Genomic DNA, 20244 nt, shown 5'->3' on the forward strand with positions numbered 1-20244 from the left:
AAAGTCTGCTTAACTGAAAAGTGTACTTAATGACACAGATTTATAGAATAGCGCAAGATCCTAATGTCCTCACATACCAGCAACAAGCAATTCATGGACTGGCAGTCATCCAGGGACATTTTTGAGTAGGACTACTCTATAAATTAAGGACTGCTCACATTAGAGAGATTTTGTACCTTTATAGATTATAGAATTTATGTTGAATTAAGGATACTGTGGGAATATGTGCACCCAGAGGAAAGAAGCAAAAGCCCTCTGAAGTAAGAAATGAACAAAAGAATGTGTTCATCATGGAGGATCTGAATAGGTTTCAGGGAATCTGAACTCCTCTGAAGTAGAAGCAAATTTATACACATATGTGCTATTTTTCTGGGAAGAAACTCCTAACTCGCTTACATTCTTAAAGAGATCTCTGTCCTAAAAGAGGCTAAGAAGTACTGATTTAAATAAACAAATAGCCCTATTCACTGAGGAGAGAGAATTTATCAGTAGTAGAAGGAAGTGGCAGACAGGCATGCTGGCCAAACTGTCCGTCTGCTCTCAGATCCATTCCTGCCTTTCTCTCCTTCTGCAGAGAATTGCGTTTCCCAAGCTCATCTGCCCTTTGGCTACCAGACAGGTTCAGCCAAGAGAGACAACATGGGAGATTAAAGGTGGGAAGAGGGGAGAAACCAGAGTATTTTCCTCCTCCTTTGTTTTCGGGGCTATCTTCTCCAGGTTCCAGGCCCACCCTGTATGTTTGTTTCCAGCTCCCATTAGGCAGCCTGACTGTGAGTTTAGTTCTCAGAAAGAGCCAGGTCCAGCTTCTGGGTTCTGATGATACTATTTTCTTGCACCGTTCTTGCAGCTTTAGGGGTGTCGGCGGCCTCCCTGTCAGTTTTTGACTTGTCTCACCATCACATGCTTGGATTCCCCATCCTGCTATGACTGTGTAAGTAACTATCTATGTTCAATGTCCTCCACATGAGAGACCCAGAGTGGGTTTCGGTTTTCCTAGCTGAATCCTGACTGATATTCCTAAATACTGTACCTGAATAAGGTGGTAAAGTGTAATATCAGGTGGCAGAACATTAGAGGTGATGTACTGTGGGAAGAGAGCAGTTTTTAGCTTGGGGTAAGGAGTTAATGCCATCTTCAGTAACTGGGGATCTACTTTCTTCAAACAGGTCTCATTTTCATCATTCTGAACAACCTAAATAGAAAGACAGATCACATGATACAGTGTAAAGTTCTTCTCTTCTCCAAATTTGTCTTTTCTTCACAAGAGTGAAATAAGATTAGCTTGAAAAACTACATGGTAGTGAAAAAGACATTGGTCAAGGAGTTAGAAGCCAATAGTTTTAGTTAAGTTTCTAAGAAAAACTAGCTGGTGACCTTGGGCCAGATATTTAACAGCAGGCCTCAGTTTCCTCATCTATAAAATTAGGAAGTTCAACTAGACAGTGGTTTTCAAACTACATGTGAAAATATTGTTTGAAAAAAGCCTCTGTTACTAAAATATTTAAATAGCAAGTAAATGTTCTTAAAGGAGAAAAACTACTAGACTAGATGACTCCTACCTAGGTCCTTCTCCGTCAGCTCTCAAGTTATTCTATGACTAATTTCTTATAAGTGATTAAAAAGAGAGGTAGAGATAACCACATGAATTAAAATATACAAAATATAATCTGGAAGAGGTGGTATTATATTAAGCTATTATCAGTAAGAAGCTTTTAGAGATTAGATATTAAACTGAATTCTTCAGTTCCCCGTAATGAGGTGTTCTGTGTACTTTCAAAAAAGCAGAGATGGGCAAGTTTCCACTGGGTCCCTCAGAAGAATTCATACGGACAGCTAAAAAATGTGATTTCCTTTTTGCCTGAGAGTACAAATAGTACAGAATAATTCCCAAGCCACACATCTAAAGTATAGTTACTCCCAGGAGCAATCAGATCCTGATTCTATCCTGAAAACAAACCTGAAGTTTATAAAACAAAGGGAAAAAAAAAATCTCTAGACAGCAGATTAGTTTCCTTCCAACTTAAGAGAATATAATGCAAAATTTAAAACTCATCCTTGTTTTATGCTCTTTAATAAAATGAAATATTTATGTAACTGGTTGTATTTGAATATCAAAGGAGTCTAAAAGAGCCATAGATATTTCCACTAAATTTAAAATCAGTCTTATTTTACCATAATTGGTAAAAGTGCTATCCATACCTGGCTGACACCCCCAGGGGCATACATTGTGGTAGCAAGGGCCAGGAGAGTATGTCCTTCCAATAGCATACTGCTTATACTGGCCTGGTTGCTGGGAATCAGTATTTGAGCATTTGCAAGGCTAGCATGGAAGATCAGTTTGGGATCTGAAAAACAAGAGAGTAGGTTTTTCTCCTTAAGAGAAAGAATTACTGAGTTCTGAGGAAAAAGATGTTTAACTCTATCTAAGAGGGACTTTCTAAGATGAAAAGCAACAGGAAAACATCACGGGGGTGGGGGGAGGCTTGTTGACATAAAAACTTCTATTCAGACAATTGAGACAAGTGTTGAAACAGACAAACAGAAGAAAACTGACAGGTAGTAATGAACTAGGGGGTAAATTTTAACAACAAATTAACAGCAAATGAGAGCCTAAGGATTAACTCTTCAGCAAAGAGCTCATACAAATCAATGCCCAAAATCCTGACTCTAACAGAAAAGTAGACAAATAACCATTTACAAAGGAGGAAATATAAATGTTTGACACATAAAAATATGTAGTTCATCAGCAACAGAGAAATGCAAAATAAAATAATATTTAGATGCTGTATATTCCATATTGCAATGATTTTTTAAAAATTAACATCCTCGGGGCGCCTGGGTGGCTCAGTGGGTTAAAGCCTCTGCCTTCGGCTCGGGTCATGATCCCGGGGTCCTGGGATCGAGCCCCACGTCGGGCTCTCTGCTCAGCGGGGAGCCTGCTTCCCTTCCCCTCTCTCTACCTGCCTCTCTGCCTACTTGTGATCTCTGTCTGTCAAATAAATACATAAAATCTTTAAAAAAAAAAAAAAAAAGAAGAAGCTGGGACTTAAAATGCTCTAATTCTCCTGGAAAGCAATCTGGCCTTATAGCAAGAACCTTCAAAATGTGTATAACCTTTGATCCAGTAATTTCGTACCCAGGAATCTCTCCATACTAAGGAAATAATCTGAAACAAAGACAAAAGTTCTTTGTTTAAATATATACAAGACTATTTTTCATGTTAGAAAAAAACAGAATAGCCTCAGTGTCAAATGAGAGAACATTAGTTAACAGTACATCTATATGATGAAATATTATGCAGACATAAAATAGTCTCTAAGAACACAGGAAAATTCTTGTAATTACTGTATGAAAAAAGCAATATATAAATACTTAGAGTATCCCCAGTACTTAGAGACTGTCACAATGTGGGAGCTTAACAAATACTTGTTGGATGAATGAAATATAATGTAGACCAGGCTAAAAAAAAGTATAGAGAAAAATACCCAGAACAAAATACATTAAAATATATCAGGAGTTGCCTGTGGATGATTAATCTACCTCGGCTAGCTGCCTGTGGAGTTTTATATTCTAGATAGTTTTCATGGCTTCCAACTTTTCTTTACAATGAACATGTGTTATTTTATAATCAGCATTAAAAAAAAAAAAAAACAAAAGAACCCAATCCACATTATGAAAAAATTCTTTTCCTGGGGAAAAAACCAGGAATTCTGTAAAAAGATTGGCTGATATTTCTTGCGGGTGTAGTGGCTCCGCCCACCCCTTTTCTGGAGAGAATCTCTGGAATAATACCAGCTAATTCCTCAAGTGGGCGTGTCACAGGGTTTTTCTGATTCTAACTGGAGCAAAACTCTCCTTCAGGAGCTCTACTACGGAAGACACAACAATCCCACATACACCATGGATTATTATTTTTTTTTTTTTTTAGATTTTATTTATTTGTCAGAGAGGGAGAGCGAGCGAGCACAGGCAGACAGAATGGCAGGCAGAGGCAGAGGGAGAAGCAGGCTCCCTGACGAGCAAGGAGCCCGATGTGGGACTCGATCCCAGGACGCTAGGATCATGACCTGAGCCGAAGGCAGCTGCTTAATCAACTGAGCCACCCAGGCGTCCCTACACCATGGATTTTTTTTTTTTCTTCCATATGGAGTTACTTACTAAAGGATTCAGGGCACCTGGCAGACTGATCGCTTTTTCACAAAAAACGGTGTCTGTCTACCAGCAAGCAGGAATTTAGCCTGTGATAAACTGGTAAGATGAGAGATGTCCAAAGACAACAGAGCATGAGGCCGAGGGGGAGGGGAACGAACACACACACACACACACACACACACACACACACACACACACACATATACACACACACACACACACACACCCTCTGGGCTTTTCTTGGCTGGTGAGAAGGGAACATTCTTGGTCTTCTGCTTTTTTTTTTTTTTTAAAGATTTTATTTATTTATATGACAGGCAGAGATCACAAGTAGGCAAAGAGGCAGGCAAAGAGAGAGGGGGAAGCAGGCTCCCTGCCGAGCAGAGAGCCCGATGTAGGACTCGATCCCAGGATTCTGAGATCGTGACCCGAGCGGAAGGCAGAGCCTTTAACCCACTGAGCCACCCAGGTGCCCCAGTCTTCTGCTTCTTAAATAAAACTTGAGCCTAGGTTATATGGTCAGATATTTGTCTACAGCCAAGTGATTTATTTAGACCTCACAAATTAAATGCCATTCAAAAGACCTGTTATTTAGAAAAAAAAAATTAAAAATAAAAAGATTTATTGATTTATTTTAAAAAAAGAGAAAGAGAGCATGAGTGAGAGGGGCAGAGGAAGAGGAAGTGAGAATCTCAAGCAGGTTCAGTGCTGAGCGCAGAGCCTAATGGGGGGCTTAACCTCTAGTCCCTGAGCCAAAACCAAGAGTCCGATGCTTAACTGACTGTGCCACCCAGGTGCCCCTAGCCAAAGAAATTTTTGTATTATAATACAGTACACCATACCTGTTAAATTACTGGAGACTTGTCGACACTGAACTAAAAATTCAAACCAAGGGTAAGCTTCATGTAATTCTTTTTTTTCCAAAAAGGGACAATTTGAAGGACTAAGTCTGTATATAAAACAAAAAAACAAATTCTGGTTAACATACAGGTTAAGGCAATTATAACCATGTTTGCTCAGATGATAATGAGCATTATAAAAGGAACTTTGGAATTAAAAGTAAATACAACATTATATACTCTTTGTGTTGTGCTTTATATATTCCTTATGATCTGGAAATAGAGAAAAATTTAGAGGCAGATAATTTTATTTATGTGTTTACTTCCATGATGAAATTTTACCAACCTTGTAAGATTAACAGATACCTTGTCCTTTCAGATACTTTATATTTTATCGTATTTTCTAAAATTTATTTGAGAGAGAGAGAGAGAGAGGGCATGAGTGAGGGGAGCAGCAGAGTGAGAAGCAGACTCCTCACTGAGCAGAGAGCCTGATTTGGGGCTGGATGCCAGGACCCTGAGATCATGACCTGAGGCAAAAGCAGACGCTTAACTGACTGAGCCACCCAGGCGCCCCCCCTATTGTATTTTGTTTATAAACATCAAAAACTCTTTAGCATTTTCAAACTTCAGAGGTTTTTGAAAAGTTTAACACACTGCAGAGAAGCTAGGACTGAGGAATTCAGTCTCAAAATACATCCTCTGAATATATGACTTTTACATCTTCTCTTGCCAGTAGCTTTGGAGAAAAAAATTTCTGTGTCTAAGTAAGCCTCAATGGTATGAACCAGAAAAACATCATCTGTTGGAATTCCTAGTCTTTAATACACAAAATAAAAATAAAAATGTTCTCATTAGCACATTAAGTGTGGGCTCTGGAATGAAACCTAAGTAGAATTAAATCTGGCTGTGCTATTTCTAGTACTGTGCACCTCAAGGAAGGCACATAGTCTCTCTCAACACTAGTTCCCTCACCTGTGGAATGGAGATGGGAGTAACCACCTCACAGGACTTTTGTGAATATTAGAGGAATTAATGCACATAAAGCACTTAGCCTAGTGCCAAGATCACCGTATACTCATATATTAGAGACTACAGTTTGTACTACTAGCCCAACAGTAATTCACAGGGGCCACATATGACTTCTGTAGGTTGATCTTGGCAGGTATGTACTGATGTATATTCATCTATCTAAATATAAACTGTAGAGCATATCTAACACATCTTGTAGTGGTTATGTACTCAAAGTTGTTTAATATTCATTTGTCTGAGAATGAAGGTATCAAAGAACTCCAAGTTAATGTTCAGAATTTTCCTCTCTTAAACTTCTATAGCATTTCTTTCCATTTATTCTCTCTAGATATTTAAAGGGTTAACAGAGATGATACAGGATTAACATCACCAAAAACCACATGATAAGCATTTAACTGAACGCAGCATTGAACTAAGGTACCAAGAGCTGCAGCTGGCCGGGGCAAGGGGGGGATGTACAGCAAAACACCAGCATTCTTCAAGTGAATGTATAGTCTTTTCCTAAAAGTCACATTCAGAAGTAGTACGGAAAGAGGAAACGTGAAGACCTGCTCAAAGACGAGTCAGTTCTCAGTACTCACTTGTAACAGTCCAGATACACATAGAGAAGATACTGCAGACCGTGTTCCAAACAATAGAGAATGAAGTGAGAATGGAAATCCCAGCCTTCTTGGGCTCTGTAGTTCGGAACGGGGACAGCATCTTGCATCACACCCCCAATGCGGGTCAGTCTTAGCAGCAAGAGTTCAAAGTCTTCTAATTCAGATTCAAGAAAAATCCCATTCCTGCTGGGATTCAGAGATGGCAGGTTACGAAGCTGCCAGACGCAGAGCCCGCCGAACCACTCCCGCGGCTGGAGTCTCAACCACTCACAGATCAGGGTAGACAAACTAAGACTGCCGAGCCTCACTCTGTAATGATGCTCTGACTATATTTTGCTAGTTTCTGATGAACGTTTGTGCACCATTTTCACATTTAAAGGCAGTACTAACAATCTAGGGTTATCTTAAATATTTCAAAAACCTGATTTTTTTCTTTTTTTTTTTAAATTTTTTATTTTTTCAGCATAACAGTATTCATTATTTTTGCACCACACCCAGTGCTCCATGCAATCCGTGCCCTCTCCAATACCCACCACCTGGATCCCCCAATCTCCCACTCCCCGCCCCTTCAAAACCCTCAGTTGTTTTTCAGAGTCCATAGTCTCTCATGGTTCACCTCCCCTTCCAATTATTTCCATTTTTTTGTGGTTTTAACTGGAACTGTACGATCCACTGTGGCAACGGTGGTTAGCTCTTGAAGCTAGAGGCTTTAACCACTGAGAATTTCCAAAATACCTTAACAAAATCATTTAAAAAAACTAAAGCAGAATAATTTAACTAGACCAACTATTAAACAAGAATAGAAATTTGCATTTGAATTATCACTTTTTATAAATTTACTATTAGGTGTATATACCAGACAAAGGAGTACAGAACATACAGGATGTGGCATTTAAAGAAACACTATGTAACCATCACCTAGATAACAGAATATTTACCTGGAAGCCCTTAGTGTATTCCTCCCCCACTACACATCCTTTGCTACCCCCCCGAGGTAAACACTATCCTAACTTTGTAATAACCATTCCCTACTTTTATTCATAGTTTTACCACTCATATATGTAACCCCAAATAACATATGGTTGGGTTTTGCCTACTTTAAACTTTATATATAAATGGTATATTCTAGATATATTGTTCTTAGTTTTATTTCTTCTATTCAACATTGTGTGATTTATCCATGTTGATACCTCTGACTACAGTGTGTTCCCTTTTATTGTTTATAATATTCCACTGAATGATTATACTACAATTTGTCTACTATCTTTGATGGGCACTGCAGGAGCTCCTCAATTTTTGGTAAACTAAATTTACATTTTCACGACTACAGGTGAGGAAGAGCATCTTTTCATGTATTTATTGACCATCTGTGTTTCCTCTTTTGTGAAATGCGTATGTGCCCTGATATCTTTCCCCTCCAGATCCAAGCTCTACTCTTCTCCTGCTCTATATCCCCAGAGGATCACCTGGACAGAAGACTCCAGTGTCCTCAGGCTTCCATTTTGGTTCACCCTATGGGAAACCACTGTCAGATGTTAAGATTCAGAAAAAAGAGAGAGGATGGGGATACCTTGGCTCCCTCCTTGCTGGCTAACTGCAGGTTGGCTGACATTCTCCTCTAGGGGACACAACTCCTGCCGGGCAACTCTCTAGGTCTCAGTAACTATTCTCTTTCTTTACCCCTCTAGGCATTTAGAAAGCATACCCTATTCCCAGAGCCAAGAAGATATTCTTCTACATCTTCTAAAAGATTTATAGTTTTACATTTGTCATTTAGGTTTTGAAATCTACTTGGAATTGATTGTATTCATGATAGATGCCAGAAAGTCCAATTTAATTCCCCCACCATAGCAATCTAGTTATCCCAGCCCCCTTTGTCGAAAAGACTGTTCTTTGCTCACTGTGCAGTGCCACCTTTGTCATATATAAAGTGAACAAACATACACCAAGTGAACATGGAGTGAACACACAAGTTTGTTTCTATGCTCACTATTCTGTTCTACGGTCTGCCTATGCCTGAACTAATACTTATTGCTATAGCCTTAGAATAAGCTTTTATAACTGGTAGGGCAAGTCCTTTTTCAGTACTATTCTTGACTCTGCATTTTCATATAAATACTTTCAATCAGCCTGTTAAAATGCACAGAAAACCTGCTGGGAATTTTACTGAAATTGTATTATATCTAAAGATCAACTTGGGAAGAGTCAATGGTAGGCCTGTCTTGCTCCAAATCTAAAGAGAATGTTTGTGATGTTTCACCATCAAGCATAATGTTAGCTAGGAGATTTTTTTAGATACCCCTTTCAAGTTAAGGAAATGTGTCTACTCTTAGTTTGCTAATACGTAGCTTTTATTATAAATTGATGCTGAGTTTTATCAAATGCTTTTCTGTACCTATCAGGGATTTTTTCCCTTTAATTTGTTACCGTAGATCTCAATAATTCATTAATGTCATAACTCATGTTAAGTCATACATATACTAGATTTTTAAGCAATCAAATTCTAAGCTATATATTTGACAAGTATGCAATTTATACGCAATTTTACTTCTGGTAAACAAGAAGAGGACTAAGTGCAATGGACAGAACAGTGAATAGAAAGTCAGTGGTAAAGAACTTAAGTCTGTAAGTAACTGGCTTGGGCAAAGCTCCTCCCTACATCTCCCTCTCCCATCTTCAAGCTGGAGAGAACAATATAGCTATGCTTCCCCAGTAAGTATAAATATATAATAAAATAAATACATGAGGAATAACTTTATGAAACTTAAAAAATTAACATATATGTTATTATCTCCTTGTATTATTTTTTTGCTTAGGAAGACAAATTAGGTTTAGCCATATGAGATTTGTTGATAAGCATTTTTGACCCACACAAATGGCAAGTTCACACGGTTCAATTTAGCAGAATTATTTTTAGCAATGAATTAAAATTGTAAACTCTCCACTCATCACTTCAAGAGCTACTTCCCCTCACCAATTCCTGAACTGAGCAGTTCTCTTTGGTTCAAACCCCATGCAGCATATAGGTACAGGGACAGCTGGAAGAAGAGTGGCAGACATTACTGGACACTAAGGTATCCTCATCTTAGCTCTTGCCACTTGGTCCTCGTCGCCGCACTAACAGCTGACCATTTCTACACCAAAGCACATATATATATATATATATATATATTTTTTAAAGATTTTATTTATTTATTTGACAGAGAGAGATCACAAGTAGGCAGAGAGGCAGGCAGAGAGAGAGGAGGAAGTAGGCTCCCCGCGGAGCAGTGAGCCCCATATGGGGCTCGATCCCAGAACCCTGGGATCATGACCTGAGCTGAAGGCAGAGGCTTTAACCCACTGAGCCACCCAGGCGCCCCAACACATATATTTTTAAGATTTCATTTATTCATTTGTCAGAGAGAGAGAGAGAGAGAGAGCGAGCACAAGCAGGGGGAGCTGTAAGCAAAGGGAGAAGCAGGCATCCTGCTGAGCAAGGAGCCCCATTGTGGGGGCTCGATCCCAGGACCCTGGGTTCATGACCTGAGCCAAAGGCAGACACTGAACCGACTAAGCCACCCAAGCGCCCCACCAAAGCACATTTAATGATTTAGGGAAAACCTTCATCTACAATTTGAGAGCCTATTCACTATCACATGATATTAAATGCCTGTGATTTTAAAACCTCAATAGATAACAGCCTTACAGTTCTGAATACTATGAAACGACATTGCATTAGATTTATGCCATTTCAGAGCAAAAATTACACCATTATTTTTATTGCCCTTTCTTGTATTCATCCCCACAGTGACAATACCTGGCCAGCTGATCTAAAATTTCATTCCTCATGTAGCTGCTGCAGCAAGTATGCTGATCGATAACATCAACAGTCAGAAGGGGCCATCTGTTTTTCTCAAGCAAAGCACAACTGTTCTGAGTCTGAAATTCTCCAATCCACAAGATAATGCTTGACCAGTCATGGCGAGCTGTGAGATAGCTCCAGAGGGCTTCGGGAGAATATGATTTGTATTCTGCATTAAGAATAAAATACTTTAAAAAAAGAATAAAATTAAAAAAATAATGTATTTTAAAATAGCAATGAATTATGATTATTGACATGAAAGTCAACACTAATTAACTGAACAAATATTTATATAACATATGAATTATTCAGGCCCTCTGCTTCTTTTAATATTTTCCTCTTTAGTGCTCAATTCATAATCAATACTTCAGTGGAAAGAAGAGCTAAATGATGTTCTCATTATTACAGTGGTTAAATGAAACTTGGAAATCAGCTGTGTATTTCAGTTATCATTTCAGGCCTCTTCTTCCCTTTTCTTTTCCTTAATATAAATAAAAACCTTGGCTGTAATAGTAAACATGAATTTAACCTTCTATGAATTACCACTGTTTGTTCCCCAGAGCCCTGGTGTGATATAGATCCTTGGTTTACCCAAGAAACATGAAGACTCTTTGGAGAAACAAAGATGTCACTTTGAGGCTGGGAAGAGAATTCTTAGCCTTGAAATCTCAATTCACTGAACCATATGGCTTTTCTTTTCCAGTATCACATTATAAATCCCTTACAAAAATCTTTAGATAAGAAAGAGGTCTTAATGCAATGACTTGCATTTTAAAGCAACTATGTTTCCTCCATAGGTTTAAGATGGAGACTCATGAAACTATTCAAATACCAATTTAATCCTCGTTCAGTATGTTAGATTTTAGGTTCTTTTGCACTTGCCTTCTGGACTTATCCTGGGGAGAAGGATGGATTCTTGGGTTAGTTGATTCCACCACCGAGCCCAATTTAACACAACTCTATGGTCCTGTTTGTTAAATTTATCTTTAGGATCATATTTCAGGAGTGAGTCCAAAACAGATTTATGCTTGAAAAAATCCTGTTCCTTTATCCAATACCTACAACAGTGATATAAATGTTTTTAATTTTGGAGGGAAAAGCATCATTCCTTTTTATCTGTTCACGAACTTCTACTCTTAGTGAACACATAACTCAATACTCTCATTTTTGTATATATTATCTTAAAAATATATATGTGATTATACACAAATGGAAAGACAGGAAATTCCTGAGTCCTCTCTGGATGATACAAGTTCTATCTTCATAGAGAATGTAAGTTCAGTTCCACATTAAAAAAAATCTGTGCTCACTAACAATTATAAGCTAAACACGGTCTAAGGTATTTTTTCCATATTATCAAAAGTGGGCTAATGAGACTACCTGGCAAAGGACTGGATCTGCACATTTTCTTGGAATTGTCCTGAATAAAACTTCTCAACTTGATGCACGAAGTCTATAGTTCTTTTTTCATTTTCAGAAAAATGATTTTTTTCTTTTAAAATTTCAACCTTGAATAAAAAATAATTAACCAGTGACCTCACAAAAGTCAAGCACAATTGCAAAACAAATGTCATGAGATTAAATGCCATTTAAGAATTGTATTTTGAAATTGTTGGGGTATACGTAAATTCACACAAATCACCTTTTACCACAAATGCAAAACAATCATTAAAAGTTACAAAGGAGTTCTCATACTTTATCTCTTACTAGATAGTAGTTGAATATTAAAATAATTCATTTTGGAGTTTCACCAAGGTTTACTAGAAGATGTAAATTACATAGCCTCACCTTTACCTACCAGAAAGTCCCGTATATTTGTATCAGTTGTATAGAAGCATATCTTGAGCAACTGGTCTTTTACATCAAAGCCCTATAGTAAACACAGAAAATTTTGAAAGCCTTCACATTTTGTAACAGGGTTATTTTAAACATAAATAAATGCTGGATAAAGAAGTACTCTATTATAGACATGTATCCTATTAGAATTCTACAGCTCTTCTGCTCTTGTGAACATTCATTCTCTGTATTTATCATACATATATACTGCCTATCCCTAAAGTCCTTATCCATTTTGCCAGAACAAAGGCAGCACAGAAAAATTTAAAGTGATGCCAGGCTACCATATGACCAAAACTACAGCTATCTGCTATAATGCTTCACCTGAAAACAAAAGTCAATGCAAATCACAACCCTCACACAGTTTCACTCCTCTGTGCCTCTAGAAAGTTACCATGGGCAAGACCCCAACCATGCAGATTAGAGCCAGGTCCTCAGCTTAGTTCCAGGAGGGCTACCTCTGGCCTTCCCCTTCTCAAATGAAGTAAAACCACAGGGCACAAAGCAGAGGTATAAGCCATTAGAAAGTTCAAATGTAGATATAAGGGGTCACACGAACAACAGAATGTCCCCTGTAAAATGAGGTCCTGGGCATACTCTGACACGTGAAGCATGGTTTCCTTCAACCAAAGTGCCAAGTGTAACAGAGACAAATGATGGAACTCCCAATAAAAAAGAATCTCTTCAAAAAAGTTCTCAGTACTGAAGAACATTTCTATTATTACTTCCCATACAAGCTATATAAATTTCTTAGTTTGTAACATAACTATGAATAAAAATCAAATTTTCTATCAATAAGAAATTATATTAAATATAGAGATCTTTTCTTACATTAGACTTTAAGATCAGATAAACAGATTGTGCAACTCACCATGTTCTTCAAAAGTTCAGAGGCTTCCTTTATATTGTTCCTTTTCAAATTGTCAAAGACCAAATTTAGGCCTATTCTAATCAGCTCCTCAAGTCTTTGAGCAGAATGATTGTTAATCCTGAAGAAAGTCTGTGCCTCTGGTATTTTGTTGTCTAAAACAGCACTGGCAATAACTTCCTAGGCAAAGGAGGAAAACATCTGCCTTTTAAGTTCCTTTTCATTTCCTTATTATGATGATAACATGGGACTTACATATTTATTGAGCACCTAATGGACTTTAATTGAAAATCTGCTGCTAGATTTGGGGCTTTGCACAGGGGAGACGAAGCTGACCAAAACACAGACCCTGCTTTTAGACTAGTGGAAAATGTACAAATAAAGTATTGAGTATAGTCCTGTATGACACAGGCAATGATACAGGTATCCCAAGGTGCTAGACAGGAGGACCCAGAAGAGGCGCATCTAAATAAAAGGAGTAACAAAAAAGAAGAGGCTTCCTAGTAGAGAAGACTAATAGGTGAAGTTTAAAAAAAGCAAATATTAAATATGTAAGTGTTCCAAAAAGAGAGACTATGGGGGTGCCTGGATGGCTCAGTCAGTTGGGCATCTGCCTTTGGCTCAGGTTATTATCTTAGGGTCCTGGGCTCCCTGCTCTGTGGGGAGTCTGGTCCTCTCCTCCTACCCTTCTTCCCTGATTGTGCTCACACGGCATTCACTCTCAAATAAATAAAATCTTAAAAAAAAAGAGGGACTATGTACAAAGACATAAAGGCAAGAAACAGTATCAGTCTTTAGGAACCTCCAAATTACTCAATTTAACTGGAGATAAAAGCTGGACAGAGTAGCAGATGAGACCTAAAAGAAAAGGAGAGGTTCCATCATGCAGGGCATTATACATGGGAGGCGGATTTTATCCTAAAACTTATGTGGAGACACTGAAGGATCTTAAAAGCAAAAGGTGATACAATCAGATATATGTATTTTAGGAAGAATATTCAGGCAGCAATGTGGAGAATGGACTGAAAGGGATTCAAGCTCAAGACAGTAAGGCATTAGAAGGTTATACACTAGTAAGAAGAAATAAAGACCTATACTTAAGACAGAACAGAAAAGGGGCATTCTGAACCTGGGGCTTTTGAGGGGTCCATAAATCCCATGAGGCCATGTGCAAAACTGTATGTATGTGTACATGAACACATTCCCAAGCATGTTTTTGGAGACAGAGTCCACAGCTTTCATCAAAGCAGACCACGACACCTCCCAAAAACTAAAAATCCATTATTTTGAGTAAAAACGACCAGAGGACCATGGACGGAACCTTGAAGCACATTAAAAGGGAAAACAGGAAGTGAAACCTGCAAAGGAGACTGGAAAAGAGAAGCCAAAAAAAGCAGAGGGAAAATTAAGTAAATTTTTTGGCTCGAGAATGAAAGATACAGAAAACATAGTCACACCAGGTACTTCCCCATTCTCCCACCTCAAGACCAGTGGTTCTGAGAACCTGCCAGTAGGTCAATCTTATCCCTTTTGCTCCCGACTGAGTCTTATTATCTGGGTTAAGCTATTTTGTTTTTGGTCTTTGTCTTTCTAAAGCCAATACTCTCCATGTGGGTGGAGGGATTCTTCTAGACCCCAGTCACAAAGAGGGCAACAAGGTTTGGCTGTACTGACTTCTATTATAAAAAGAAAAGTAAGCAGGTGAGCACAGAAAATTCAACTGGCAAGACATCTTAATCTAAGGCATCTAGAATCTGAGAACTCAAATTGAGTATTCTTCCAAGACGTAATGGCATAAAATCAAAGTTTCCTAAGATCAAGCCATCAGCAGCAATTTATCCACAGGTCAGGCAGAATGCTTAAGTCCAAAGTGCCAGGCCCCAACCACTGAGGAAGTGTTAAGAGTATGCCACCTCACACGGGTTTGGGGGTGGGTGCCTGTCACCAGATCTAAGTGGGCAGACCTGGCATTAAGAGGGAACCTGTGTTCTAAATAAATGAAGGTGTAGACATAAATCTGAAGTCATGTCCAGAGGTCCCCAAATTGGTAAAACCTAAACCCTTGCCAAAGATTCTGAATCACAAGTCTAAGATTCTAAATTCTGTTTTCTCATATCCTCTAAATCTGGCAAATAGAAGAAGTGAAAATTGCTCATATTTACCTCAATGCTGAGTTTCTCCCACATACTGCTCTCTCTTACTTTGGGAACATTTTCATTGACATCATATTCATCTACTGTATCTATTATCTTCCAAGGAAACTTTATCATGAAGGTTCGAAGTTCATTAATGTAGCTGGTCAAAATGTTCACTCCTTTTTGTAGATGTTCATCTAGTTCTATGGAAAACACCAATTTGCCAATTTCATATATACAAAAATTTATGTATGTATACATACACATGGAGAGCAAGAACAAGAGAGAAGAAATAAACCATATGCTGTTAGGATTATAATTCTAGAAAATGCCAAAATCTAAACTCAGTGTTTTCAAATTTCAGACAAAAAAATCTGAGCTTTTTCCTATTTACAATTAGCTCTGTATTTTAATATACCCCTTTTCACAATGATTAATCCTTTCTGTCAACTTCTCCAGTCCTAGAACCCATGTTACTCACTCAATTCTACACTGACTTTTCTCAGCTTTAGTAATCAGCGCTCTACTAGCTCATGCTCTCTCATGCACCAGGACCACTTGTGTCTCTGTCCTGACACAGGAATAGGGCGCTTGCACCCCTCTTTGGTACTATTCTTACCTTCACTGTGAACAAAAAGCTCCTTTATTTGTTTGTTAAGAAAAGACAGTGTAAGATTAAGCAACTGTTCTGAAAAGTGTTTGCTTTGGGTTTCAGAATCACTTTCTCTAATTGCTGAGCAAAGTAAATCCAATGCTGGTATCAGCTTTTCCACATCTGAGAAAGAATCAAAGAAATTAATATGAACATCAGTATACTCCTAAAAAAACATATCCAAAAATACCATGGTTAGGAAAACAATTTTTTTTTTTCTTTCTTTCTTTTTTTTTAAAGAACAAAACCAGTATATTTCCTTTGGACTACCTGATGGAGAGGCTAGGTTGGTATGAATGACACACACCGTATAAGTATATTTTATTTGAAATAAAAACGCTTACACAGCTCAACCGGTCACTTGGAAGCAAATCTGCTTAACTGTATTACTGAGCAAAAACAAAGCTGAAGTACAAACACCCTTCTTTTCTGACATGCATTTGGAGATCGGGAGGAAGACACTACTTAGTTTTTTAAAAACTGACCTTCCCTTAAGGCCTGGTCACCAAAGTATAAACAGTGCAAATGAAGCCACCATTACCAGTTGTCATTTCATACCTATGTCACTTGTGTATTCTGAGATCACACATATACCTGACGATATACGTGGGAAGGTCTGCTGTCTCACAGGTACATTTAAGTTCTTGGCAGGCAGGACTGAGGAAGAGTATTTGGAACAAGTTTTATATCCCATTTAGAACAAATCACTAGTATTCCCTTAAATAACAGGTTATAAGAGAAAGATCCTGCCTGGAATGTATCCTTTTCATGTTGCTTTTTAGTTTTTGTTTGTGATTTACATATTTGATTCATCCGCTTGTAGTACAATCCTGCCACAAAGTATTAAAACACAAGATACCAACATTCCTTCAACATCTGCATTTTTCAAGTTTTACACTACACTATGTCCCTAGTATATTAACAGTTCTTACATAATAAAAATAATAATAAATGGGTAAAACTTTTCTAAAAATGAAGATGTCTATAACTATAATGGTACTAGATAGGAAGGAGACAACGAGGGAAGAGAAACAAGCAAATCCGTTCAAGCGCATGGTATGCCATTCAAGTCTTTGTATTTAAAAACAACTTCTGCAGAGAAGCTGGCTAAAATGGAATTTCCAGAAAACTTCCTTTGCTCCCATAAAAGGACCTGAAAAGCCCAATCCAAACTTTTGAAAATTACAGTTATGAGATGCAATAAATGATCATCAAAGCAGTCAGAGGGAGAAGGATGAATGTGTCTTCCATTCAGCTAGTTTGTAGTGTAGCTTCTTTCGCTATTGGTGGATCAGTAAAAACCACCCAAATACCAGAAGTGCTTTGAAGGACAGGGGTAGAAAAGTACTGAGCATATTACCTGTCTCTATCAGTAAGAGGACTTCATGGTTAGGAAAATTTTCTAAACAATAAAATGACTCCAGGATAGATCTCTTTCACCATCATTAAATGTGGCAGAATTTGTTAAAAATTTTACTAGTAGATATAGTGAAAATAGAAAATTACAAGGCAGAGAACACAAAAGAATCAAGACGATGTTATAGGTTCAACAGTATTCCATAAGGCTAGAAAACCTGTTAACATTGAAAGCTCTAGCAAAATACACTTAAAAAAATTTCAGGGCAGGGGGCACCTGGGTAGCTCATTCAGTTAAGTGTCTGCCTTCTGTTCCTGTCATGATCTCGGGGTCCCGCAATCAAGCCCCACGTCTGGCTCCCTGCTCAATGGGGAGTCTGCTCCTCCACCTCTCTCTGCCCCTACCTCCTGTTCATGCTCATGCTTTCTCTTAAGATTTTTTTTTTGGGGGGGGCGCCTGGGTGGCTCAGTGGGTTAAGCCTCTGCCTTCAGCTCAGGTCATGATCTCAGGGTCCTGGGATGGAGTCCCGCATCAGGCTCTCTGCTCAGCAGGGAGCCTGCTTCCCTCTCTCTCTCTGCCTGCTTCTCTGCCTACTTGTTATCTCTCTCTGTCAAATAAATAAATAAAATCTTTAAAAAAAGATTTTTTTTGAAGATTTTATTTATTTTGACAGACAGAGACAGTGAGAGAGGGAACATAAGCAGGGGGAGCTGGAGAGGGAGAAGCAGATTCCCCGCTGAACAAGGAGCCCAATGCAGGGCTTGATCCCAGGACCCTGGGATCATGACCTGAGCCGAAGGCATACGCTTAACGATTGAGTCACCCAGACGTCCCTCTATTGAGATTTGTTTAAAAAATCTTAAAAAGTATATATTTTGGGGGCGCCTGGGTGGCTCAGTGGGTTAAAGCCCCTGCCTTCGACTCAGGTCATGATCTCAGGGTCCTGGGATCGAGCCCCGCATCGGGCTCTATGCTCAGCAGAGAGCCTGCTCTCTCTGCCTGCCTCTCTGCCTACTTCTGATCTCTGTCTGTCAAATAAATTAATAAAATCTTTAAAAAAAAAAAAGTATATATTTTTTAATTTTTAAGTAGTCTTTACAGCCAACGTGGGGCTCGAACTCACAACCGCAAGACCAAGAGTCGCATGCTCTACCAACTGAGTCAGCCAGCTGCCTCTTGAACTATTTTTTTAATCAAAATGTCACTCTTGTTTAGAAGTAATTTATTTATCATATGACCACATATTGACTCTTTTCTACCCACATACCAAAGAATTCTACAGTTGGCTTTAAAGCATTCTGCATTGCTCTGGCCATCTTGTAGCTGAGTATCTTATTCCAGTCAATTCTGGTGTGAGGAACTGGAAGCTGCTGGCACAAGGTCTTGAATGTGGGGTATGATGTTGTTTGATAGTTTTCACTAAATGCTGGCTGGTATTCATTTTCTGCATGCTCTATGACCTTAATAAACTCCTTGGTAGTTTGGACTTCACTGGAAACAGTTACTGAATCCTGCACATCTTTACAACTAACCAACAGAACACTGCCATCTTCGTATTGGTGAACCTGAATCTTAATTACTCACACCATCCAAGCTGTAGGTGGTGTGGCAGTGAACTTCCACTCTGATCTCCCACAACCATTCCAGAAATTTTTGGCTAAAACTGGTGGTTTTCAATACATGCAATGATGGTCTGTTGCCCATCTATAGCTCTGGCATAAACAGTACAGAAGCCATTAGAATAATGATCTTTCACACAGGCCTTTAAAGTACTGTCATGAGATTCTCTCCAAGACTTCAGACCTCTATCAGCGTTCTCTGGGCCACCTGCCTCTTTCTGTAAGTGATCAAACTTAAAGGAAATTTTGTTTCTTGGATCTAAAAATCTGCTATTACTTAGGACACTGTGTTCTCTAATTAAGACCTGATCTTCATAGGTGTAAACTGATCCATGTTATACTGGGCAAATGCAAATGCTGCCCCTTCCCTGAGGAGACTATCATTATTAAGTAGTAGCCAGACATTGTTGAACACTTCATTAAATTCCCCTGAGGGCGCACGAGTGATGAATTTAGCGGCCACGCGTACCTTCTCCTCATCTGACACTCGATCCTCGAACTTGGCGATCTTGGGCTGCTCTGATATGTTGCAATATTTTTAAGCATAAAACAAGAACCAATATCTTATTCTCAAAAAACTGACAAAACTTTAATGAAGTCTTACCTGCAAACGTTAGTGATTCTACTTACTATTGGTCGTTATTTACAGATATCAGTAGTAACAACCATTTTGCTGACCCCCTATGCTAGATCTTAAGTATTGGACTTGGTGTCTTATAAATGCTCTCTCATTTATTATTTCAACACCCCTGAGAGGTACTATTGTAGTCCCCTTTCCACAGATGAAGAAACTGAGGTTAAGAGGGAATAACATAACTTGTCCAAGCTAATCTGGAAAGTAAATGGCAGAGTCAAAATTTGAACTTCAGCCTGATTCCAAAACCATCCTCTTAAACATGGAGGTGAAAGCAAGAAACGTTGGTTCCTGAAAACTCCATTTGCCAGCTGCAAGCCCTAATAATGGGATTTCCATTTCTCTCAGCACTCACTCCACCTCCAGAATCCCATAAGAATGGTGGGAAATGTGGGTTTGACCCCAATAGAGCTGCTAAGCCATTTCCACTCTGATTTCCAGACTCATCCTCACCCTTCAGGCCAAAGCAGTGCCGATGAGAAAAGAATGAAGAGAAATCACTGACAAACAGAAGTGAATAATAACCATACAACTGTTAATGGAATCCCACTTACCACAAAGCAAGCTTTTTTCTAAATTCAAGCAGACATTTAAAAAAAAAAAAAATTTGGAGCACTAAAAAAAAAAAAAAAGTTAGCAATGTAAGAGTAAAAAGACAAAACTGTATACCAGAA

The 20244-nt window shown here is 38.6% G+C and overlaps 1 protein-coding gene and 1 pseudogene across 2 annotated transcripts in view; both read right to left on the reverse strand.

Annotated features, from left to right (window-relative positions):
• LOC111140645 (SPG11, spatacsin vesicle trafficking associated) overlaps positions 1-20244 on the reverse strand; it is an 84846-nt gene that overhangs the window by 42249 nt on the left and 22353 nt on the right. For both annotated transcript variants that reach the window (XM_022492845.1, XM_022492844.1), the window contains exons 9-19: positions 15928-16083; positions 15336-15511; positions 13177-13353; positions 12268-12339; positions 11850-11977; positions 11352-11527; positions 10425-10638; positions 6605-6808; positions 4995-5101; positions 2200-2345; positions 1031-1192 (exon numbers count right to left, since the gene is read on the reverse strand). In XM_022492845.1, coding sequence (XP_022348553.1) covers positions 1031-1192; positions 2200-2345; positions 4995-5101; positions 6605-6808; positions 10425-10638; positions 11352-11527; positions 11850-11977; positions 12268-12339; positions 13177-13353; positions 15336-15511; positions 15928-16083 — 1718 coding nt within the window. The remainder of the gene's footprint in view (positions 1-1030; positions 1193-2199; positions 2346-4994; positions 5102-6604; positions 6809-10424; positions 10639-11351; positions 11528-11849; positions 11978-12267; positions 12340-13176; positions 13354-15335; positions 15512-15927; positions 16084-20244) is intronic.
• Positions 18547-20017, reverse strand: LOC111159003 (annotated as a pseudogene).

The sequence above is a fragment of the Enhydra lutris genome, unplaced genomic scaffold, assembly GCF_002288905.1.
Source record: "Enhydra lutris kenyoni isolate GAN:26980312 unplaced genomic scaffold, ASM228890v2 scaffoldscaffold4, whole genome shotgun sequence".
In the NCBI taxonomy this organism is placed as follows: Eukaryota; Metazoa; Chordata; class Mammalia; order Carnivora; family Mustelidae; genus Enhydra; species Enhydra lutris.